General features: G+C 38.7%; 1 protein-coding gene across 10 annotated transcripts in view; it reads left to right on the forward strand.

The window, feature by feature from the left end:
- RASAL2 (RAS protein activator like 2) overlaps positions 1-26013 on the forward strand; it is a 392695-nt gene that overhangs the window by 276800 nt on the left and 89882 nt on the right. For 9 of the 10 annotated variants that reach the window (XM_027975906.2, XM_027975907.2, XM_015099332.3 and 6 more), the window contains one exon: positions 7924-8030. In XM_027975906.2, coding sequence (XP_027831707.1) covers positions 7924-8030 — 107 coding nt within the window. Of the gene's footprint in view, positions 1-6813; positions 7136-7923; positions 8031-26013 lie in introns of those variants that run through there. The other variant, XM_042229145.2, reaches the window with a different exon arrangement.

Consider the following 26013-nt stretch of genomic DNA (forward strand, 5'->3'; position numbering starts at 1 on the left):
GTTCAAGTTTTTTTTTTTTTACCATTTCATTAAGCAAGTTAACTTTTCTCCTTCTTTACCCCATTGCCTCATCCCTCTTTGTTTCTTGATTAGAATATTCTTATTATCATCAGCATTCCAGGATTGAGTTTCCTTTGATGGGGTTTCATTTGCAGTAAATTATCCACCAAAGAGTATGATTTAGTTCTCTTTAAAATATGAAGAACTATGTGCACTTGTTAGAGTTCTTTGAGTTATTTTTAAGAGGAAATGAGAAAAACTGGAGTTTCCATGATTGTTTATCTTACTTTTTATTCATTACAGTCCACGATACAAAACACAAGGGGGACGGATAGTGTGCATGGTAATTAAAAGCATAGCCTCTGGATCCAGACTGCATGGGTTCTAACCCTGATTCTGCCTTTACCAGCCCTGCAAACTGAGTGGAGTAATAGATCATCTCCTTCCTTTCCCATCTGTGAAATGGGGGCATAATTCCAATTCCAGAGATTTGTGAGGATTAAAGAGAAAATTAATATAAAATACTAAGCATGTAATAAGGAATAAAAATGATAGTTTGGTGTTCAAGTTATCCTTGTTATACTTTTATTACTACTACTAAGATCCCTAGTTGTTTTCACTAAGAACCAGAGAGATGCTTTGTATTTGAAACTTAAGATAACCATATGTGCTGTGCTTAGTTGCTCAGTTGTGTTCGACTCTGCAGCCCCATGGACTGTAGCCCTGCAGGCTCCTCTCTGTCCATGGGGATTCTCCAGGCAAGAATACTGGAGTGGGTTGCCGTGCCCTCCTCCAGTGGCTCTTCCCGATCTAGGGATCGAACCCAGGTCTCCTTGATTGCAGGTGGTTTCTTTACCATCTGAGCCACCAGGGAAGCCCAAGATAACCATATGAAAGTGAAAGTGAAGCCACTCAGTAGTGTCCGACTCTTTGTGACCCCATGGACTGTAGCCCACCAGGCTCCTCCATCCATGGAATTTTCTAGACAAGAGTACTGGAGTGGGCTGCCATTTCCTTCTTCAGGGGATCTTCCCAACACAGGGATTGAACCTGGGTCTCCCGCATTGTAGGCAGACGCTTTACTGTCTGAGCCACCAGGGAATCCCAGATAACCATATAAATATCCCTAAAACTGTTTTCTTATTCTTTTTGGTTGACAGTAAAAATTGTTCTCTATCATCTCATCCATTATCATCATGTGAAACCCTAAGTTAAAGAAACGACACACTTGTGGGTGTTCAGATTGCGTGACCAGAGGGATATCTGTTCTCCTACTATATTAACAAGCAGAATTTTTAGAAGTAATAATAATAGAGGATAAATTTGTTGAGGTGAAGAAAAGGTGGGAGAGACTGGATGGCTTTACTTTCTGAGAATTCACTACGTTTCTGTACTTAGCACCAATTCATACGTATTGAAATGTGTCTAGGGCATGCAGACTTGAAAGGACTGCTTGTTTGAGTGAAGTACTGCAGTCTAAATGATACAAATTGGATGAATTAAAGTGGCTCTGGGGATTTGTATTTCAGAGCAGCTGGATGGTAGTGACTGTCAGTGCTTTGGCTTTTCAGCAGTAGAAATGGGATAGGGCAGGAAATGTCCTACTGAAAATCCAGTGGTGAAGTCTATAAAACACCCAGGTGCTATGGTGTTAGCAGCTATATAAATGCAGAGTGTAATTTTCTCCTCTTTGCTCTTGTCACTTTTCCTTTATAAAATTGTTCTCTACCTGCATCTTTAAGTTCCCATTACCTTTAAGGAATCCTCCAGCAAAATGTATGAAATGTCATGAAGGCTTTTTTTCTTTCACATTTGCCGTTTGTTATTAAAGACCCTCTTACTAAAGAGGCACAAGCCCATTTCCCAGTATTGTTCCTTCCTTCCTTTTCTGTTCCTTAAGTGTCTTCTGTGCCTCCTGTGGAAGAAGAAGTCTCCTAATTTAGAATTCACAGCATGGAGAAATGAGTTGTTTGCTTAACTCATTCATTAATAATTTGAGCCATGGACTTATCACATCCTATTTATTGTTGTCATCATTTAGGATGATAGTGATGTGGATTCATTCACAGTAACATTATATACATTGAAATTCCAATGACTTAAATGGGTGAACAAGCATATTTTGATTTTTTTTTAAGTTTTTGAAGTGAATTAAAGAATTCCTTTTTGACAATGATATTAGAATACTTGCTTACTAAATATAATGTCAAAAATATTAATGGGACATGTGAGTAATTAAAATTGACAGAGCATTCACATTCATTCATGTTTTATAATTCTGTACACAAAATTACTAGAAATTGGCTTGGGTTGCTGTTAATGTGAAGTATTTAGTAAAGTATTTATATATGCCAGCTGACTGCATCTGTGAATATGTAATTTTTTCTGGTCTGTCATAACTAGAGAATTTTGCTGTGAGAAGGATATTTTGGTTCCTTACATCATTATCCACCAAATTAAAACTTTATAAATATCTTTATTCATTCTGTTTATCATTTGTTTTGAATTTTCAGAAATTACTTTCACATTGGTAAGGTTATTATCTTTTTTTAAATTTTGCCCCCACCTTCATCTAAGAGAACAATAAATTGGCTACTACCTCAGTGAAAAATTGGCTACTGCTGCCCCAAGAACTAAGAGTGATACTAGGCCCAGTGGTTAGCACATTACAAACATTTAATATTCGCTCAAATTACCATAAAAAATTTTCTGCCTTAGACAAATTATTAATAAAAGAGGTGCTTATAATTTTGAAGTACATCTTTTCCTCCTAAAAAAGTATTTTTGAATCACCTCCTCCACTTAAAAAAAAAAGTTCATTCTAAGTGGTAGACATTATCAGAATTTGTGACATTTTTAGCTGCATAGTTATTGTTAAGTATATGTATATATGACATGATGGTGTATGAAATTTAGTTAAATGTGACTGAACAAAAAGTAAATATAGTTGATACTTATATTTGATCACAGTGACATTACATAACAGATACTTGTTCTCATTTAAGTTATTTGCACAGGTCTTTGGAACCTAACCCTCAATTCATACAAGCATTGCCCTTATTCTCTTTCTGAATGTAATAATATTGTAGGATCATTTCAAACACATTCACTATTCAAAATCCTTTAAAAAAAAAAATTAGGAAAGTGCCAGGAAGTGTACCTCCATAGTATTTCTTTATTTAAAAATTGTCTTTACTGTGGAAAAGTCAGATAACACAGAGCATACTATTTTAACCATTTTTAACTGTCTGGTTCAGTGTACTCCATAGTATTTTTGTGTGACTTGTAAATCTGGATGAGGTGCATTTCACCAGGCGGTTTTTCTTTCAGAGGAAAAAGCTAAGTCCTTATGTGTAGGCCTACAAAGCCCGCATGATCTGAGCATGCCTACCCTAATTGCTCTTAGTCTTTCTGCTATTATTTATCCCAACTTCCTGACTGCAGCCCCACTGGCCTCCCACCTGCACTTCACTTTCAGTTCAGTTCAGTTCAGTCGCTCAGTCGTGTCCGACTCTTTGCGACCCCATGAATCGCAGCACGCCAGGCCTCCCTGTCCATCACCATCTCCCGGAGTTCACTCAGACTCACGTCCATCGAGTCAGTGATGCCATCCAGCCATCTCATCCTCGGTCGTCCCCTTTTCCTCCTGCCCCCAATCCAGCATCAGAGTCTTTTCCAATGAGTCAGCTCTTCACATGAGGTGGCCAAAGTACTGGAGCTTCAGCTTTAGCATCATTCCTTCCAGAGAAATCCCAGGGTTGATCTCCCTGTCTTCAGTGGCCCTCCCTGATAAATCTACAAGGCTGACCTCCTCAATTCCTTAAGTATTGGCTTTCACTCACCTTCTCAGTGCCTCTCAGTTCAGTTCAGTTGCTCAGTTGTGTCCGACTCTTTGCAACCTCATGGACTGCAGCACACTAGGCTTCCCTGTCCATCAACAACTCCTGGAGCTTACTCAAACTCATGCCTATTGAGTCCATGATGCCATCCAACCATCTCATCCTCTGTCGTACCTTCTCCTCCTGCCTTCATGCTTTCCCAGCATTAGGGTCTTTTCTAAGGAGTCGATTATTTGTATCAGGTGGCCAAAGCATTGGAGCTTCAGCTTCAGGATCAGTCCTTCCAGTGAGTATTCAGGACTCATTGCCTTTAGGTTGACTGGTTTGATCCCTGCAGTCCAAGGGACTCTCAAGAGTCTTCTCCAACACCACAGTTCAAAAGCATCAGTTCTCAGTGCCTCTACCTATTCGCTACAGTTACTGTAGTGAAATCACTGTACTTCTTCATCTCCCTTTCTCTCTCCCTGAAACACCATCTGCTACACTGGCTTCATTATAAGTAAACGGAAGGCCGTGAACACACTGTTAGGTCTGAAAGACAGGGTTTAGTTCTGTTTGTTGAATAGGCACGTCTTCCACCAAAAGTGCCTTTGTCCTTATCATTATCCAGTTGTCAATTATTTTACCATGCTTTTCAAAAGAAAGCACGTTGACATAGAAGAAAATGTGTATTTTGAGGAAATGACATTGTAATGATATATTTTGGGTTTGAGAGAGCCCCATTCTTTCAAAAAGCTAATTTTGTGTCAAAGCAGATAAACTCGTTCATCTTGTCTTCATCTCTGGTTGGTCTGAATAACCCAGCTTATTAATGCAGACCAGAGCAGGAAAGGTTGAAATGACTTTACATATAATTACACAGATAGTTAGTAAAGGTGGTAAGAAGAGCACCCAAGTATTCTCTTTGTTCAGTACATCGTCCTATGTGGAGCTGTAGTAGAGGCTACCTCTCGTTATTATAAGTTGTCACCTCATCTCAGTTCACACCCAATGGCAAAAGAAATGAAGAGATATATTTAAAACTTAAGTGGCTTTTTATAACTTTTTTTTTACCCTTTAATCTAAAGATGAAAAATATTATTTTTAGAGGGTGAGAACATGAACAAATTAGTTTTAGTCCTTTATCCACCAAAACAATATCATATGCCTCTTGTCTTAAGAGAGTGAGCGTGTTTTAAACATGACTGTAATTAAATATTGTGACTGTGAAGTGAATATTCATTTTTTACAGCAGGTAAAAAATAATGCAGTCGTATGTAGCATGAGGCAGGTAGGGTAGAGAGCTGTTATATTTTGGCCTACTGGAACTGGTATAGATTTTCCATCCAAATCAGCAGAAATGTAGCACTAAGAGCGTAGCAGCAGCTTTCCTTTCTGCTTGGAGCTTTAAAGTCGAAGGTAGCCAGATCAGTTTAGCATGCTGGCCAGCCTGTGACTAATCCAGCAAGTTATTAATTCTGCTTTTCCTGAGGCTACTCCCCTGTTCCAAAGTGGACTTTGGTTTTTGGGATATACATTCTTTTCTCAGCTTTGAAACAGTTACGAATCGTCTGGGCACTAAACAACCTTAATACCCAAAGGCCTTTTCTGCATCAGCAGATAAGTTGCGTTGTTGTGGGGACTGGGAAAGTCAAGTGTAGACTTCCTCCTCTTATCACCAGTTGATTTAGCTTATTTTGTTTCCTTACTTTTCCCTCTTTAAAGGCAATTGTTCAAATGTCAAAAGTAATTTAATTTCTTCTTTTTGAACCCAGTGACATTCTTTAATCTACATCAGAGTTGGGCTTTGTTTTTTTTTGTTTTTTTTTTGTTTTTTGGTAATACAGAAAGAGAATATAAAGAAAAGTACAACAAAGAACATATTGTTAGGGTTTGAAATGTGGTTGCTCATTTTAGCCAAAATAATTCCAGATAGATAAAAGCATTGAAATATATTTACGTAATGAGTTCATATGCCTGAAAACTAAAATTAGATGTTTGGAAGACAGTAAGGAAATTCTTTTTTTTCCTTAGCCAGAACATTGCAAGTCAAGGGAAACTGTTCACTAGATCATTTTATCCTTGCTAATGGGACTTTTTTCCTCCCAATTTGGTTTCTCCATCAGTTATTCTGAGACTGAAATATATTATATTGTAATAATCAATCTCATGTATCTTTCTAATGATCAGTAATGGGCAGAGGGAAGATGAGATTTTCTTCTACCTTCACCAGCCCCTGTCCCCACCTGCCTGCCCTTCAGATTGAATTGCCTGACTTAGACAATCATCCTTTAAAGTCATGTTCCTGAAGTCTGAAGGTCTTGTTCAATGTGCTTTGACAGACCGATTTGTTTAAATTCAGCGCTTTGTGCCATTCCCGTTCATTGTACTACCATTTTTTAGAAATGTGCTAGGATTCACGTGTGCCTAATTCTGAAAATGGCTTTGTACATTAAGGTTCATTTAACTGATGGTTAGGGGGAAGTTGAGAGACTTAAAGTTATTTTAAAGCACAGTAATAGCATGGAACTTTCTTGTACTGCAGGCATACAAGACGCTATGTTGTCAGCCTCTCAGTCATTAGGCTTGTTGTGATTTGGCTTATATCTTACTGGTCAGGATGTCACTGTGAAGAAACGTTTAGTCATGGAAAGAAAATCAGTGTCCAGCATCAAAGATAGTAATAGAGTAAGCACTCCCAGTTGGATTTTCATAGGCGGGATTGATTTGTGTGCATTACTGGGTCTGTGTAAAATGGTGTCCTTTTGGCACTAGCTGAATATAAATTTCAGGAAATGTTTTTTCTTCTGTAGATCAGTGTAATACAGTGAAATTTGCTGTAACTGAGGGGAGGCAGTGGTTGGGCGTCCGCTAATAGCCTGAAAGGAACTAATGAGGATGTGCAGTCCGGAACGATTGATTGAATAGCTGCAGTCCTGTGTGTTGCTTTCTCGCTTGCTCTCTCTGCAAGCTGTAGAGAGGGAGGGGGAAGAGCAAGACACAGGGAGGGAGCGAGAGAAAAAACGCTTTCTCTTAAGTGGAAGTAGCACGGATCCCAGGGGCCAGGAGGCCAGAAATGGAAGTTTAAACTGCATCTATCTTTTAAAGGGAGAACAGCAGGAATCAAAATGTCAGTCTCCGGAGTCACGATTTACTCCTTATTTTTTAAGATCTGGAAGATAACACAGAATACTTTTTTTAGGATGTGTTTTTTTTTTTTTTCCTTGTCCATGTTGAGATTATCTAATGTTGTCTGAGAAGCTGGATTCCTATATGTCTGTCAGTTGAAGTGGAGATGGGAAGCAGTTGTGATAAAGGTATAATATGTATATATCTATCATCTGTGTGTGCGTGTGTATGTGCATATATATATGCATATATATGTATCGCTCTATAAAAAATTTTAAATGTAACCTTAATATAGCGTATAGTAATTAAATTGGAGAATACCACATCATCTTCAAAATCTGAAACGTGTTAGGTCAGTTTGCACAGATTTAGGATCCCAGGGTAAGATCTTAGTGAGGTCATACTGCCAGAACAAGGAGAAGCTGAGCTATTTTTATATCTGCATAAGCATATATGTTATTTTATCCTAGCAGCAGCTTTTCGTCTTCTCATGGACTTTTGGTTGCAGGCTGGTGAATCATCTTATCTGCACAGAACTGAACTTTGACCTTTGTGCAGACACCATCAAATCGTGTTCAACACTAGGCTAAATTTGTTCATATGAATATAAAAAATAGTTTATTGGATTCTGTTAACTCTTATATGGCTGACATAAAGCAGTAGATTCCTGTACTGTGAGATGCAAATACTAAGTGAACTTAGAGATATTAAACATAGCTCAGAGGAAATTACTTTTTATATGTGCATAGATATGCAAACTATCACACTAAAGCATATTCTTAACAGTGACCAAGTTTCTTTAATGTCTTGATAATATCTGTTTATAGATAAAGAGACAAATTATATCTGAGATGTCAAATATAATGTATCTTTAAAGCAAACTGATTTTTTGTGAGAATAAAAAATCAGTAATTTTACAGTTTAGTGAAAGATCCTAAATTTGGATTTTTATCAGTGTTTCTTTTTTCTCATCCAGAGGTGCCAGCAGAAAGGTCCCCACGCAGACGGAGTATCTCAGGGACCACTACATCTGAGAAACCCAACTCTATGGACACTGCGAATACCTCACCCTTCAAAGTACCAGTAAGTGCTGCTCTTCTTTAAAAGAGTACTTTTATTCTTTTTAGAGTTAGAGACAGTTGCTAAGGAATCAAAACATTTTGCTCCTCAAGAATCTCTTTATCAAGTTACTAGTTAAAACCTATCATAATTCTATAAAGGTATGGGTAGGAATTTTTTTTTTTTTACTTTTAAGAATGGGGCATACATTTTATTTTAACCGATGGAACCTAAGCAGAGAATAAGACTCATAAAGTTCCAGAGCAGTTTATCAGAGAATTAGACAGCTGTGAGTTCTAATTCTGAAACTAGGCCTGTGCTTTGCTTAAGCCATCTTTTAGACATCCAAGTAAGTGCTTAAGAAATACCCTGGAAGCAGTATTCCTGTTAAAAATATTCTTTAAACTGACGAGACAGTACTGAGAGTCAGTACTGAATACTAAAGAAGGCTGAGATGGAAAGTCTGTCAGTGAACAGGTCAGCTGACCACCAGTTGCAGCCCTAGTTTCAACCTCTTTGATATAACTTGGAGTAACCAGATTTTAATTCATCCATTTTCTTTGTTTATTGAATAAGAAATATGCTTACTTTCTAATCATATCATTAAAATTAATTGTTTTTAAACTGGATAAGAATTACATCTGTGTAATTGGTCATTATTATGGGTATAACAGAAATCAGTAAAAAGTAGAAATAGCCTTTTCTATTGGGGAAAAAAAAGGATTAAAAAAAAATTCAGCCAAGTTAATATATTGTGTTTTTTATTCCAATACAGTTTTTTAAAGTTAGGATGACCTTTTAGGTAGAACTGGTATTTTGAGATGTATTAGCTGGCATTTACCTATAAATTAACCAAAGTGAATGTTTTATTTTGCATTAATCCTAGAAGCGAGATTTCTCCTTGTTATATCTCAGTGCCTTGTAGAGTCTGTGGATATCTATTACTGTGACACCTTTCAAATGTTTACAAATCTTCTCATTTTTAAAGATCACAAGCAAGTGTTGGATTAATAGTCAATCAGATTATGAGAGGAATTATAAAATACTGGATGTTATACCTTTTATTAAATTTCTTTATTCTAGCAGACATAATTATATATTTAAAATTGTTTTCATGAATTAAAAAAATGTCTTTTCTCTCCCTTCCCGTTGTTGTTTTCCTGATGAAACCAATCAAATATAGTGAAACTATCTATATGCAGAATTTGGTGAAAAGGTTTGAGTTAGAATTTGAAATTTTCCTACCATTGTGCTAGAATAGAATAGTGAATACTTAATTTTTTTTTAAAATAACATCAGTAACTGAAGAAGACTTTGCCTCTGAAATGTGGTAACATTGAAGTACTTCCTGTATTGAATCTGAAGTCATGGCTGGGTTTTTAAAATTTGAATTAATTAGCAATAGCAGTTTTAATTTATATTTAAACAATAAATTAACAATAAATTAGCTAATTTAAGGTTGACCTTAATAATAAGACTAATTATTTTTGAGTAAAAGTAGTAAACCAGTGATGCATATACATGAAGATTGGCACCACATACAGACCACTTACCTGGAGAAGGGAATGGCAACCCACTCCAGTATTCTGCCTAGGAAACCACATGGTCAGAGGCACATGGTAGGCTACAGTCCATGAGGTCACAAAGAGTCAGACATGACTGAACAACTAATACACATAGACCACTTACTCAGGGCTGGACTTCGGGAGAGTCCTAAGCACTGGACAGCCAGGGAATTCCTTCCTTTGTTACTCTTTTTATAATCTCGGCCACCTCATGGATTTAGAAACTCTGAGGCAAAGAATAGGCCTCTTAATAGCAAACTGCAGTCACAAAACCCATGCACTTAAGTAAAATTTAGCAATTCATGAGTCTTCACCTAGACAATTATTTAGAAAAATAACTATCAGAACACACAGATTGCAACTTTTGTTTTAATGGCACAAAAGGTTTTTTTAATTAAAAAGGAAAAAGGCAGTGAGTAGAAGAAGGAGGCAGAGAAAATGAGAAAACAAAGAGTCATAAAAACAACCTGAATCCATTTAGGATAAAGGCAAATAGCTTTATATACTTATCAGTAGTCTTTAAAGGTACCTTCGTATTACAGAATGGATGGTGCATAATGTAGTAATCGACATTGATAATAATAGTCCTGAATCATCAGGGAAAAGTGAAATTTTATTGTTTATACCAGGCTTTATTTTTTAAAGTGAAAAACTATAATATTGTGTGATATATATCCATTGAGAATATTTAAAATCTTAAAGATATGTGAGGCTTTATGAACCTTGTTCAGAAAAATCTGGTTTCTGAAGTTCCTCTCTCCTTGATAATGCTGGATAAATAATTTATAGTTTTAAAGAGAAACCAAACTTTTAAGAGAAACCAAAATGTGCTGTCTAAATGAGACACTGCAGTACTTCCATAGACGGTGTATTTTTTAAATCTCCATGTGATCCCAATAGCTAATGTGACTTAACAGCACTTAGATGTTGCCAGAAGAGTATGTCTAGTTTTCAGAACAACACAAAATATTTTTATAATGTCACAAAAGACTTTCTGGGAAAGCAGTACAAAAAGGAACCTAACTTTGAGATACTTAACTTTGTTACTTTATATAGTACTTCAAAGATCATTTTCATGTTAACTTTATGAAGGGGCAGGGGTGAGATTTAAGCACATGTACTTGTGGTTCTAAGATTCAGGTGTCTTTGCTGACACATGCCTCTATGGTGAACAGCAGGTACATTAACCATCAGAAGGACCCAAAAGGAGCTGGTAGTGGACTCTCCAAAAGGACTTTATTCTTCCTAGATCTATTTTTAGGCTTACCAAGGGAAGGTGTGGCTCAGTGGGTAAAGCGTCTGCCTACAATGCCGGAGACCCAGGTTCGATCCCTCGGTCGGGAAGATCCCCGGAGAAGGAAATGGCAACCCACTCCAGTACTCTTGCCTGGAAAATCCCATGGACTGAGAAGCCTGGTAGGCTACCCTCCATGGGGTTGCAAAGAGTCGGACACGACTGAGTGACTTTCCCTTTCCAAGGGAAGGTGAGGCTTCCTTGTGGCTCAGATAGTAAAGAATCTGAAAGTGAAAGAGGGGAGTGAAAAAGCTGGCTTAAAACTCAACATTCAAAAAACGAAGATCGCCGCATCTGGTCCCATAACTATATGGCAACTAGATGGGAAAACAATGGAAATGGACAGACTTTATTTTCTTGGGCTCCAAAATCACTGCAGATGGTGACTGCAGCCATGAAATTAAAAGACACTTGCTCCTTGGAAGAAAAACTATGACAGACATAGCATATTAAAAAGCAGAGACATGATTTTACCAACAAAGGTCTGGTCAAAGCAATGGTTTTTCCAGTAGTCATGTTTGGATGTGGGAGCTGGATCGTAAAGAAAGCTGAGCACCAAAGAATTGATGCTTTTGAACTGTGGTGTTGGAGAAGACTGTTAAGAGTCTCTTGGACAGCAAGGAGATCAAACCAGTCAATCCTAAAGGAAATCAGTCCTGAATATTCATTGGAAGGACTATAATAAAAGCTGAAGCTCCAATACTTTGGCCACCTGATGTGAAGAACTGACTCATTGGAAAAGACCCTGATGCTAGGAAGGATTGAAGACAGGAGGAGAAGTGGACGATAGAGGATGAGATGGCTAGATGGGTCACTGATTCAATGGACATGAGTTTGAGCAAGCTCCAGGAGTTGGTGATGGACAGGGAACTGCAGTCCATGGGGTCGCCAAGAGTTGGACACAACTGAATGACTGAACTGAACTGAAGGCAGATGAAATAGGTTTTTAACAAGTCTTGATGGAAATTGTTGACACTGGCACACTTCTTGAGTGCTTACTTTGGGCAAAGTATTGGTGATTCACCAACTGATATTAATGAAGTTATTGATACTTTCTTGGCACACTGCTTGGTACTGGGGAAACAAATGAACAAAACAGCATTTCCATTCAAGAGAACGTATAGTCTAATAGCAAGAGACAGAAAAATAACCAAATTTGTGAGGAGGTAGTTGAGCATGGTAGCACAGGTTTTTAACAGTTCACTATGTAAGCTGAGACTTTGTCAAGGAGCCAGTATTTCAGCTGCATTTCAAAGGCTGAATGAAAATAGTTGACAGGGGAAGGATAGTATTCCAGGCTGGGGGAATAGCATTTTGGAAAGATGCACTTCATAAGGTGACTCTCACTGCCAGGGAATATAGAAAAGTTTCACTGAAGCAAGACTTGGAAATCATGTAGGCAAAAATGGCAAGCTAGAAGGTAAAGAGGTAGGTTGGGGCAAGACTGTGAGTGGGTTTTTTGTCAAGCTTAATGAAATTTTACTGGCCATTAAAGCATTAAAGGTTGGTTTAATTGAAATATTTGTCTTGGTTCAAAAGCTGAAGCAAGTTGGGTCACTAAGAGTCGGACACGACTGAGCGACTTCACTTTCACCTTTCACTTTCCTGCACTGGAGAAGGAAATGGCAACCCACTCCAGTGTTCTTGCCTGGAGAATCCTAGGGACGGGGGAGCCTGGTGGGCTGCCGTCTCTGGGGTCGCACAGAGTCAGACACGACTGAAGTGACTTAGCAAAGCACTAAGGGTTGGTTTAATTGAAATATTTGTCTTGGTTCAAAAGCTGAAGCAAGTTATGTAAATACTGTGACGATTTGGTAAATTACTTGACTCTAAGCTAAGTGACTGTTCTTGCTACCACTGTCTCGACTCAGGGTGATAGGTGAGTTGGGGCTATCATTTGATAGAAGGCCAGTCAAGCACCCATCCCTGCCTTTCAGCTGACACTCCCTGATAGTCCTAGAGTAGCGGATAGCCTTAGGGATGTCCTCAGAAGCCAGTGGGTAAGAATTGCTTGTATTGTGCTGACTACTGCTCATCCTACTACTACTACTGATCCTCAGTGATCAATACAAAGAAATAGAGGAAAACAACAGAATGGGAAAGACTAGAGATCTCTTCAAGAAAATTAGACACCAAAGGAACATTTCATGCAATGATGGGCTCGATAAAGGACAGAAATAGTATGGACCTAACAGAAGCAGAAGATATTAAGAAGAGGTGTCAAGAATACACAGAAGAACTGTACGAAAAAGATCTTCACTACCCAGATAATCACGATGGTGTGATCACTCACCTAGAGCCAGACATCCTGGAATGTGAAGTCAAGTGGGCCTTAGGAAGCATCACTATGAACAAAGCTGTTCGTAGTGTAGGTGATGGAATTCCAGTGGAGCTGTTTCAAATCCTGAAAGATGATGCTAGTGAAAGTGCTGCTCTCAATATGCCAGCAAATTTGGAAAACTGAGCAGTGGCCACAGGACTGGAAAAGGTCAGTTTCCCCAATCCCAAAGAAAGGCAATGCAAAAGAATGTTCAAACTACCGCACACTGGCACTCATTTCACATGCTAGTAAAGTAATGCTCAAAATTCTCCAAGCTAGGCTTCAGCAATACGTGAACCGTGAACTTGCAGATGTTCAAGTTGGTTTTAGAAAAGGCAGAGGAACCAGAGATCAAATTGCCAACGTCCACTGGATCATGGAAAAAGCAAGAGAGTTCCAGAAAAACATCTACTTCTGCTTTATTGACTATGCCAAAGCCTTTGACTGTATGGATCACAATAAACTGTGGAAAATTCTGAAAGAGATGGGAATACCAGACCACCTGACCTGCCTCTTGAGAAACCTGTATGCAGGTGAGGAAGCAACAGTTAGAACTGGACATGGAACAACAGGCTGGTTCCAAATAGGAAAAGGAGTACGTCAAGGCTGTGTATTGTCGCCCTGCTTATTTAAGTTATATTCAGAGTACATCATGAGAAATGCTGGACTGGAAGAAACAAAAGCTGGAATCAAGATTGCTGGGAGAAATATCAATAACCTCAGATATGCAGATGACACCACCCTTATGGCAGAAAATGAAGAGGAACTAAAAAGCCTCTTAATGAAAGTGAAAGAGGAGAAGGAAAAAAGTTGGCTTAGAGCTCAACATTCAGAAAACAAAGATCATGGTATCTGGTCCCATCACTTCATGGGAAATAGATGTGGAAACAGTGTCAGACTTTATTTTTTGGGGCTCCAAAATCAGATGGTGACTGCAGCCATGAAATTAAAAGACACTCCTTGGAAGGAAAGTTATGACCAACCTAGATAGCATATTCAAAAGCAGAGACATTATTTTGCCAACAAAAGTCCATCTAGTCAAGGCTATGGTTTTTCCAGCGGTCATGCATGGATGTGAGAGTTGGACTGTGAAGAAGGCTGAGCGCCGAAGAATTGATGCTTTTGAACAGTGGTGTTGGAGAAGACTCTTGAGAGTCCCTTGGACTGCAAGGAGATCCAACCAGTCCATTCTAAAGGAGATCAACCCTGGGATTTCTTTGGAAGGAATGATGCTAAAGCTGAAGCTCCAGTACTTTGGCCACCTCATGCGAAGAGTTGACTCATTGGGTAAGACTGATGCTGGGAGGGATTGGGGGCAGGAGGAGAAGGGGACGACAGAGGATGAGACAGCTGGATGGCATCACAGACTTGATGGACGTGAGTCTGAGTGAACTCCGGGAGTTGGTGATGGACAGGGAGGCCTGGCGTGCTGCGATTCATGGGGTCGCAAAGAGTCAGACACGACTGAGCGACTGAGCTGAACTGCAGGATAGTTTTTCTGTTCTTCCTCCACACTGATTCCATATCTCTTCTCCTTAATTCAAATTGCAGTTATTTGTTTGTAAGTCTCTGTCCCTTATTAGGCAATAAATGATCTTTTCTACTTATCTTTGTAGCTACTACAATGCCCAGCAACAAATTAATTGTTGAGTGGATAAAAGGCATATGCGTTATCTAAGAACTGAGTCAAGTGATTATGTCTCACATGTACTCTCTTGATGTTACAGGTTATGTCTCTAGTCAAATGGATTACTAAAGCATTTAATAGCCACTGAGAGATCATTTTAAAGGAGTGCACCTGTGCAAAATAGTTACTTTTTTTTTCTCTTCAAGAAAGAGATCTTAATTTATATTTAAAATTCAGGGCTGTGATATTTTATCTATATAGTGTTTATTGTTCCTACTTCTGTTGGAAAGTGAAACTAAATAGGATTCTTTACTTAATGATTTATCTCTGTGGATATTTCTTGGAGCCATTTAGGTATCATACATATGTATAGGTTCACAATGTTTTTGCAGATCTGAGTTTTCACTATTAGATTCTTCAAGAACAATTTTAGTCATTCAAATAGTTTTTACCTCTTTTTAAAGATCCCATGTTTCATTTTTTGCCTTAACATCCTGCTAGACTTTTTGCCTTTGTCCTATTTATGTTTTCCTTTAAATAAAATATCCATTGTATGTCTTATATATTGTTAAAACTACACTTTAATGATATCACAAGACTGATTGGGAAGAAATAAGTAAACCAATAAAAGTTATCCAGGTTCTTAAATTTAATTCAGAAAGGGAGTGAGCTAACGTCTTATAATTGTATGTATTTGTTTCACATTGCCTGAGTTTCTGGAACAGGCTGCTTTCTTTAATATTCTATTTTTTAAAGTGACTATTGATACTTATGATTTCTGTATCGCTTCTCCTTAGACGATGCCATCAATTTAGCTTTGGCTGAAAGAAAGCGGCTGTGTTGAGGGCCAGGTGCCCCGCTCAGCGTTCTCATTTCCGTAACACAATGGTCTGAGTTGGCCTTCCCTGTGAGTTTAACACAATGCAGTTGCAGCTGCTTCGTTTGTGTTAGCTTTGAGCTTGGCTCTGAAAGAATTCAGGCACTAAAATACATGCCAAGACAGCCAGAAAGCAAAGTTGAACTGCAGGAGTAGCCGACTGTTCCTTTGTAACCCTCCTTGTGTTCTTGTCGCAGTGACACCTGAGCGTTCCCAGTCAGATATAGCAGATACAAAAGACTGTCAGAAGATAAAAGCTTGGCGTAGTTTTTAGAAGAAAGTAAAGCTTTAGAGGAATAAATGTAGACTAAGTTATATTCTTGTAAAAAAAAAAAAAGAAATTTTACATCTTTTAAATATTGTGTGATTATCAGACTCAGTATTAGCCATTGTTTTGAACAGAATATTCAATCAGGTCTTTGTTTTTCCAAGTTAAGCAAAGAGAGAGAAAGCTTCATGCCCACTTAATAAATACCAGAAAGTGTTCATTGTCTAAACAAATCATCTAAGGAACTCCAAAAAAAACTACTGCCAGAGCTCCACTTCACACCAGTTAAATGACACTCTGTGGACACGAACCTAGTCTTCTGTATTTTTAAAAACCTTTGTGGGTGATTCTAACATGAATCCAAGCTTGAGAACTATTTGCCTAAATGATTGACTAAGATGGGATCCTAATACTTTAACCAGTGTATTCCCTGTGAACATCCATGCCTCCTCCTGTACCTTGAAGTCAACCATTAAAAAACTAGCAATGATAGTTTCACAGTTGCCAGCTGTCACTCACAAACAAGTTGTGTTGTGTATTAGTTGCCCTTCTGAGTGTTTACCACATTCAGTCCAGATGACCAGTCTAATTTTGCAAAATGCTTGTTTTATTGTGACAGAGTAACCTCTGATCAGCCTAAGCAGCTCAGTTTTAGCGGTAAAATATTCAATTTGAATTCATGGCATCTGAGCTACAATACTATTTCAATTTTTGTGTTCTCAATTGCTGTTGTATTCCAGGAAACTTAAAATTCTTTCCTCTGCTGCTTAAAGATTCTTTATTAGTCTTCGTCCTTCTCTTTCCTGACCATCTACATGAATCTAAAATCCAGGATCATTCTGCGGTGATACCTTTTTGCTCATATATGAATGACTATGTATTGACAATATATGTCTATCAAACTATTACTACCACAGGTAAAAAATAATGTAATAAATATAGGGACGTCAGAAAAAAAATTATAGTCTGATGATATTAAATATTAAATATACCTTCAAATCATTTTGTAACCAGAACAGCTGTGATTTCTAAATCTTTTAATGATAAGTACCCTAGGATATAAAAATTGGAGGGAAAAAAGGATTAAGGTTTAGATATGACCCCTTAAGGAGGCTAGAGAGCAAATAGCAAATACCTGGAGGAAAAGGGAGCAGAAATGGCTGAGAATATTGCCAAGAGCCTAAACTTGCAAGAATCGAAGAATGAGGGAAACCTTCTTCAATCTATGCTTATTCCTAGAAATAGGTTTGCAGTGGTGCTAACTAGCGGAGATTTCAACTTATCCTGCACAGGAAAAGATGGCTGTTTAAGAAAAGAGGATAGGATGAACTCAATTATACTTCATTCTTAGGGATAATGTACTACTCTAAAGCCGTCTCCTCAAAGCCAAGATATTTTTCTTCTGTTTCATTGGGAAGTAGAGGTTTAACTGGGCTTCCCTGGTGGCTCAGTGGTAAAGAACCTGCCTGCCAATGCAGGAGACACAGGTTCTGTCCCTGAGTAGGGAAGATCTCTTGGAGAAAGAAGTGGCAACCCACTCCAGTATTCTTGCCTGGGAAATCCCATGGACAGAAGGAGCCTGGCAGGCTACAACCCACAGGTTGCAAAAGAGTCAGACATGACTTAGCAACTAAACAACAAGAGGCTAACTCTTCATATCGCAACTAGAGATAAATGTTTTGAAGGGCCAATACCCACTTAGGGGAGCATGTAGCTAGCCACTAAGTATAACTGATAGCAGATGATTTCTCCTTTCAAAGATGTTAGAAAGTTAGAAATATGTAAAGGGAACCTTGCCAACTTCTCAATTTCTAGGGTTGAAAAGTGAAAGTGAAGTCACTCAGTCATGTCCGACTCTTTGCGACCCCATGGACTGTAGCCTATCAGGCTTCTCTGTCCATGGGATTTTCCAGGCAAGAATACTGGAGTGGGTTGCCATTTCCTTCTCCAGATCTTTCCGACTCAGGGATTGAACCCGTATCTCCCACATTGTCAGTTCAGTTCAGTTCAGTCGCTCAGTCGTGTCCGACTCTTCGCCACCCCTTGAATCGCAGCACGCCAGGCCTCCCTATCCATCACCATCTCCCGGAGTTCACTCAGACTCACGTCCATCGAGTCAGTGATGCCATCCAGCCATCTCATCCTCGGTCGTCCCCTTCTCCTCCTGCCCCCAATCCCTCCCAGCATCAAAGTCTTTTCCAGTGAGTCAACTCTTCGCATGAGGTGTCCAAAGTACTGGAGCTTCAGCTTTAGCATCATTCCTTCCAAAGAAATCCCAGGGCTGATCTCCTTCAGAATGGACTGGTTGGATCTCCTTGCAGTCCAAGGGACTCTCAAGAGTCTTCTCCAACACCACAGTTCAAAAGCATCAATTCTTCGGCACTCAGCCTTCTTCACAGTCCAACTCTCACATCCATACATGACTACTGGAAAAACCATAGCCTTGACTGGATGGACCTTAGTCGGCAAAGTAATGTCTCTGCTTTTGAATATACTATCTAGGTTGGTCATAACTTTTCTTCCAAGGAGTGAGCGTATTTTAATTTCATGGCTGCAATCACCATCTGCAGTGATTTTGGAGCCCAAAAAAATAAAGTCCAACACTGTTTCCACTGTTTCTCCATCTATTTCCCATGAAGTGATGGGACCGGATGCCATAATCTTCGTTTTCTGACTGTTGAGCTTAAAGCCAACTTTTTCCCTCCCCTCTTTCACTTTCATCAAGAGGCTTTTTAGTTCCTCTTCACTTTCTGCCGTAAGGGTGGTGTCATCTGCATTGTAGGCAGACAGTTTACGGTCTGAGCCACCAGGAAGTCATTACTAGGGTTAGCTGTACATAAAGCTATTTTCACCCTTCTTAGCTATACCTATAGTCAACAAGGTTCAAGCATTGCTGGTAAACAATAGTATCCCTGAGGTGCCTTCCTGCCATCAGACCGTTTAATTTTATAACCAATGCCAGTACCATTCTACTGGATCTTTAACGTTTTTATTTGTTTTATATTAAACATCTGTGATTTTTCCAGTTATCATTTATTTTTTTTAATTAAAATCTAGTTTATGTACAATGTTATGTTCTTTTCAGGTGTGCTACGTAGTGATTTGACATTTGCATTCAGTGAAATGATCCCCACGATAAGTCTAGTAACCATCTCTCCCCATACAAAGTTATGATAATATTATTCATCATATTCCTTGTGGTGTATATTAATCCCCTTGGCTTATTTATTTTATAACTGGAAGTTTGTTCCTCTTAGTCCCCTTCCTGTTTTTCTGTCTCTTCTCTGGCAACCACGATTTTGTTCTCTGTATCTATGAGTCCTTTTTCATTTTGTTTTATTTGTTTTGTTTTTACATTTCACGTATAAGTGAGATCATACTGTATTTGTCATTCCCTCTCTGACTTTATTTCACTTAGCATAATACCCTCTAGTTTCATCTATGTTGTCACAAATGGCAAGATTTTGACTTTTTAATGGCTGAATAACATTCCTGTGTATGTGTGTAACACACACAGATACATATACATACACATACATACCACATCTTCTTCATTTATCTATCAACAGATACTTAAGTTGTTTCCATATCTTGGCTATTGTAAGTAATGTTGCACTGAACATTGATGTGTGTATCTTTTCAAATTAGTGTTTTTGTTTCCTTCAGATATATACTCAGAAGTAGAATTGGTGGATCTTATGGTAGTTCTATTGTTAATTTTTTGAGGAGCCTCTAAACTCTTTTCTATAGTGATAGTAACAATTTACATTCCCACCAACAGTGTATAAAGGTTCCCGTTTCTCCTTGTCACCACTTCTTACTTGTTGTCTTTTGAATTTACTTTTAATTGGCGGATAATTGCTTTACAGTGTTCTATTGATTTCTGCCATGCAGCAGTGTGAATCAGCCCTAAGTATACATATATCCACTCTCTTTTGAACCTCCCTCCCACTCGCCCATCACCCCACCCCTTTAGGTTGTCATGGAGCACCAGGCTAGGCTCCTGTGTTACATGGCCACTTTCCACTAGCTATCCGTTTTAAACATGGTAATGTATATGTTTCAGTGCTACCCTTTCAATTCACTCCACCCTCTGCTTCCCCAGCTGCGTCTTCAAGTCTGTTCTTTATGTTTGCATCTCTATTCCTGCCCTGCAAAGAGGTTCATCTGTACCATTTTTCTAGATTCCGTGTATATGTGTTATATACAATATTTCTTTTTCTGACTTACTTTGCTCTGTATAATAGGTTCTAAGTTCATCCACCTCACAACTAACCCAAATTTGTTTCTTTTTATGGCTGAGTAATATTTCATTTTATATATGTACCACAACTTCTTTATCCATTCATCTATCTATGGACATCTGGGTTGCTTCCATGTCCTGACTATTGTAAATAGTGCTGCAGTGAACGTTGGGGTACATGTGTCTTTTTGAATTGTGATTTCTCAGGGTGTATGCCCAGAGAGGGATTGCTAGGTCATGTGCTAGTTTTAGTCCTAATCTTTAAAAGAATCTCCATTTTGTTCTCCATAGTGGCTATATCAATTTATATTCCCACCCACTGTTCCCTTCTCTCCAAGAGAGTTCCCTTTGTTCCTCATTCTTTCCAGCATTTATTGTTTGTGGATTTTTTGATAATGGTCGTTCTGAGGTATGAGATGATACCTCATTGTGGTTTTGATTTGCATTTCTCTAATAATGAGTGATGTTGAGCATTTTTTCGTGTGTTTGTTTGTCATCTGTATGTCTTCTTTGGAGAAATATCTATTTAAGTCTTTTGCCCATTTTTGAATGGGTTGTTTGTTTTTCTGGTATTGAGCTATATGAGCTGCTTATATATTTTGGAGACTAATCTTTTGTCAGTTGCTTCATTTGCAGTTACTCCCTCCCGTTCTGACGGTTGTCTTTTCATCTTGTTTATAGTGTCCTTTGCTGTGCAAAAGCTTTAAAGTTTAATTGCGTCCATTTGTTTGTTTTTATTTCCATTACTCTAGGGTGTGTCAAAGAGGATCTTACCACAATTCTAAGAGTGTCCTGCCTGTGTTTTTCTGTTAAGAGTTTTTATATTTTCTTACATTCGGCCTTGCATTTAGGTCTTTAATCCGTTTTGAATTTATTTTTGTTTATGGTGTTAGGAAGTGTTCAGTTAAGATGCTGTCCAGTTTTCCCAGCAACACTTATTGAAGAGGCTGTCTTTTCTCTGTTGTATATTCTTGGCTTCTTTATCAAAGATAAGGTGCCCGCAGGTATATGGGTTTATCTCTGGGCTTTCTGTCTGGTTCCGCTGGTCTACATTTCTGTTTTTGTGCCAGTACCATACTGTCTTGATTACTGTAGTTTTGTAGTATATAGTGTGATGTCAGAAAGGTTGATTGCTCCAGCTCTGTTTTTCTTTCTCAAGATTGTTTTGGCTATTCGGGATCTTTTGTGTTTCCATACAAATCATAAAAATTTTTTGTTCTACTTTTGGAAGTCCTAGCCATGGCAATCAGAGAGGAAAAAGAAGATGAATCCAGACTGGAAATGAAGAAATAAAACTCACTGTTTGCAGATGACATGATACTGTGCATAAAAAACCCTAAAGATACCATCAGAAAGCTACTAGAGTTAATCAATCAATTTAGTAAAGTTGCAGGATCAATACACAGTAGTCCCTTGCATTCATATACACTAATAACAAAAAATCAGAAAGAGAAATTAGTGAAACAATCCCATTCACCATTGCAACAAAAAGAATAAAATAGCCAGGAATAAACCTACGTAAGGAGGCAGATGACAAACTATAAGACACTGATGAAAGAAATCAAAGATGGCACAAACAGCTGGAGAGATATATCATGTTCTTGGATCAGAAAAATTAATTATGAAATTACTGTAGTACCCAAAGCAGTCTACAGATTCAGTGCTGTTCTTATCAGATTTTTTGTCTTTTTTGATGATAGCCATTCTGACAGGTGTGAGGTGGTATCCATTGTGCTTTTGATTTGCATTTCTCTGACGATTAGTGACGCTGAGCACCATTTCATGTGTTTGGTGGCCATCTATATGATTTTGTTGTTGTTGTTGTTTAATGTCGCTTCAGGTCCTTTACCCATTTATTAATTAGCTTGTTTGGTTTTTTGACGATGAGTTGTGTAACTTCTTTGTATATTTTGGACACTAAGCCCTTGTTGGATTTATTGTTTGCAAACATGTTATTCTATTCAGTAGGCTGTCTTTTTTGTTTTGTTGATGGTTTCCTTCACTGTGCAAATGTTGATGTGGTCCTATTTGTTTATTTTTGCTTTTGTTTCCTTTGCCTGAGGAGACAGTTCCAAAAATTTTTTGGTAAGATTGATGTCAAAGACCATACTGCCTATATTTTCTTCTAGCAGTTTTATGGATTAATACCTTGCATTTGGGTCTTTAATCCGTCTTGAATTTATTTTTGTATATGGTGTGAGAACATAGTCTGGTTTGATTCCTTTGTATATTCAGTTCAGTTCAGTTCAGTCGCTCAGTCATGTACGACTGTTTGTGACCCCATGAACCGCAGCACGCCAGGCCTCCCTGTCCATCACCAACTCCCAGAGTCCACCCAAACCCATGTCTATTGAGTCAGTGATGCCATCCAACCATGTCATCCTCTGTCATTCCCTTCTCCTCCTGCCCTCAGTCTTTCCCAGCATCAGGGTATTTTCCAATGAGTCAGCTCTTTGCATTAGGTGGCCAAAGTATTGGAGTTTCAGCTTCAACATCAGTCCTTCCAATGAACACCCAGGACTGATCTCCTTTAGGATGGAATGAGTGGATCTCCTTGCAGTCCAAGGGACTCTGAAGAGTCTTCTCCAACACCACAGTTCAAAAGCATCAATTCTTGGGCGCTCAGCTTTCTTTATAGTCCAACTCTCACATCCATACATGACCACAGGAAAAACCATAGCCTTGACTAGACGGACCTTAGTTGACAAAGTAATGTCTCTGCTTTTTAACATGCTGTCTAGGTTGGTCATAACTTTCCTTCCAAGGAGTAGGCATCTCTTAATTTCATGGCTGCAATCCCCATCTGCACTGATTTTGGAGCCCCAAAAATAAAGTCAGCCCCTGTTTCTACTGTTTCCCCATCTATTTGCCATGAAATGATGGGACTGGATGTCATGATCTTCGTTTTCTGAATGTTGAGCTTTAAGCCAACTTTTTCACTCTCCTCTTTCACTTTCATCAAGAGGCTTTTTAGTTCCTCTTCACTTTCTGCCATAAGGGTGGTATCATCTGCATATCTGAGGTTACTGATATTTCCCCTGGCAATGTTGATTCCAGCTTGTGCTTCCTCCAGCCCAGCATTTCTCATGATGTACTCTGCATAGAAGTTTAATAAGCAGGATGACAATATACAGCTTTGACGCACTCCTTTTCCTATTTGGAACCAGTCTGTTGTTCCATGTCCAGTGCTAACTGTTGCTTCCTGACCTACGTATAGGTTTCTCAAGAGGCGGGTCAGGTGGTCTTGTATTCCCATCTCTTAAAGAATGTTCCACAGTTTTTTGTGATGCCCAAAGTCAAAGGCTTTGGCATAGTCAATAAAGCAGAAATAGATGTTTTTCTGGAACTCTCTTGCTTTTTTGATGACCCAGCAGATGTTGGCAATTTGATCTCTGGTTTCTCTGCCTTTCTAAAAACAGCTTGAACATCTGGAAGTTCACGGTTCACATATTGCTGAAACCTGGGTTGGAGGATTTTAAGCATCACTTTACTAGCATGTGCTGCTGCTGCTGCTGCTAAGTCGCCTCAGTCATGTCCAACTACATGCGACCCCAGAGACAGCAGCCCACCAGACTCCCCCAATCCCTGGGATTCTCCAGGCAAGAACACTGGAGTGGGCTGCCATTTCCTTCTCCAGTGCATTAAAGTGAAAAGTGAAAGTGAAGTTGCTCAGTCGCGTCAGTTCCTAGTGACCCCATAGACTGCAGCCCACCAGGCTCCTCCATCCATGGGATTTGCCAGGCAAGGGTCCTGGAGTGGGTTACCATTGCCTTCTCCATACTAGCGTGTGAGATGAGTGCCATTGTGCGGTAGTTTGAGCATTCTTTTGCATTGCCTTTCTTTGGGACTGGAATGAAAACTCACCTTTTCCAGTCTTGTGGCCAGTTTTCCCATTTACTGAAAAGACTCTCTCTTCCTTATTGTATATTGTTTCCTTCTTTGTCATAGGTTAATTGACCACATAAGTACGGGTTTATTTCTGGGTTCTACATTCTGTTCCATTGATCTGGGTTTTTGTTTTTATGCCAGTACCATTCTGTTTTGATTAGTGTAGTTTTGTTGTATAGTCTAAAGTCAGGGTGTGTGATTCCTCTGGCCCTGTTCCTTTTTCTCAAGATTATTTTGGCCATTCAGGGTCTTTCATGTTTCCGTGCAAATTTTAAAGTTATTTGTTCTAGGTCTGTAAAAAATGCCCTTAATATTTTGATAGTGAAAGTTGCTCAGTCTTGTCTGACTCTTTGTGACACCATGGACTATATAGTATTTTGATAGGGATTGCATCAAATATATAGATTGCCATGGGTAGTATGGTCATTTTAAGAATATCAATTTTTCCCATCCATGCACATGGTATGTCTTTTCATCTGTTTATATCACTTAAATTTGTTTCATCTATATCTTATAGTTTTCAGAGTACAGATTTTTATCTCCTTAGATAGGTTTATTCTTAAGTATTTTATTCTTTTGATGCAATTGTAAATGGGATTGTTTCCTTACTTTTTTTCTAATAGTTTGTTGTTAGTGTATAAAAATGCAACAGATTTCTGTATATTTTGTGTTGTTTAGCTTTAGTGAATTAGTTAATAAGCTCTAGTAGTTTTGTGTCAGCGTCTTTAAGATTTTCTATGTATAGTATCAGGGCTTTCTTGGTGGAAAAGAATCCACCTGCAGTGCAGAAGACACAGGGACATGGGTTCAATCTTTGGGTCAGGAAGATATCCTGGAAGGCAAAATGGCAACCCACTCCAGTAATCTTGCCCAGAAAGTCCCACTGATAAGAGGAGCCTGGTAGTCTATAGTCCATGGGGTCACAAGAGTCAGACACGACTCAGCAACTGAATAACAGCAACATGACTGATTTTATGTCTAAATAATCTGTCATTGATGTAAATGGGATATTAAAGTCCTTTACTATTATTGCCTTGCTATCAGTTTCTCCTTTTTTGTTTGTCATTATTTGCTTTATGTATATGCAAGTGCTCCTTTGTTGGATACATGTCTTTACAATAGCCTTATCTTCTTGTTAGATAGATCTCTTTATAAGTATGTAATGTCCTTCTCTGTCTCTTACAGTCTTTCTTTTAAAGTCTATTTTGCCTCATATAAGTATTTCTACCCCAGCTTTCTTTTCTTTTCCATTTGCATGGAATATTCTTTTAGCTTTTGCTAGTGCTGAGATCTTCATATTAGAGCGATGTTTTTATGACTTTTTATAGCAGTGTGATTAATGATCCACAAATCAGGAGATAGAAAATGATATTGTTTTGGATAATCTTCTTCTAAACAGTCTTCTTTTCAGAGAAGGCGATGGCACCCCACTCCAGTACTCTTGCCTGGAAAATCCCATGGACGGAGGAGCCTGGTAGGCTGTAGTCCATGGGGTCGCGAGGAGTCGGACATGACTGAGCAGCTTCATTTTCACTTTTCACTTTCATGCATTGGAGAAGGAAATGGCAACCCACTCCAGTGTTCTTGCCTGGAGAAACCCAGGGATGGGGGAGCCTGGTGGGCTGCCATCTATGGGGTCGCACAGAGTTGGACATGACTGAAGCAACTTAGCAGCAGCAGCAGCCTTCTTTTAGTATTTCCTAGCACTTAGTTCCAGTGCCCCATAAGTGATTTAAATTCAGCTTGCTCCAAACTATACCCACTTGTGTTTTTCCCCAAAACTCTTTTCCCTCTGAACTTCTAACGTTGTAGTACTACACATTTCTTCAGTTCCCAGAGCCAAATACCTATGAGACACCCAGCTTCTTGAGCATGAGATCAGTGCAGTGTACAGGGTCTGAACAGAAGAAGGCCATCTTCATGGA

The sequence above is a fragment of the Ovis aries genome, chromosome 12 (genome assembly GCF_016772045.2).
Source record: "Ovis aries strain OAR_USU_Benz2616 breed Rambouillet chromosome 12, ARS-UI_Ramb_v3.0, whole genome shotgun sequence".
In the NCBI taxonomy this organism is placed as follows: domain Eukaryota; kingdom Metazoa; phylum Chordata; class Mammalia; order Artiodactyla; family Bovidae; genus Ovis; species Ovis aries.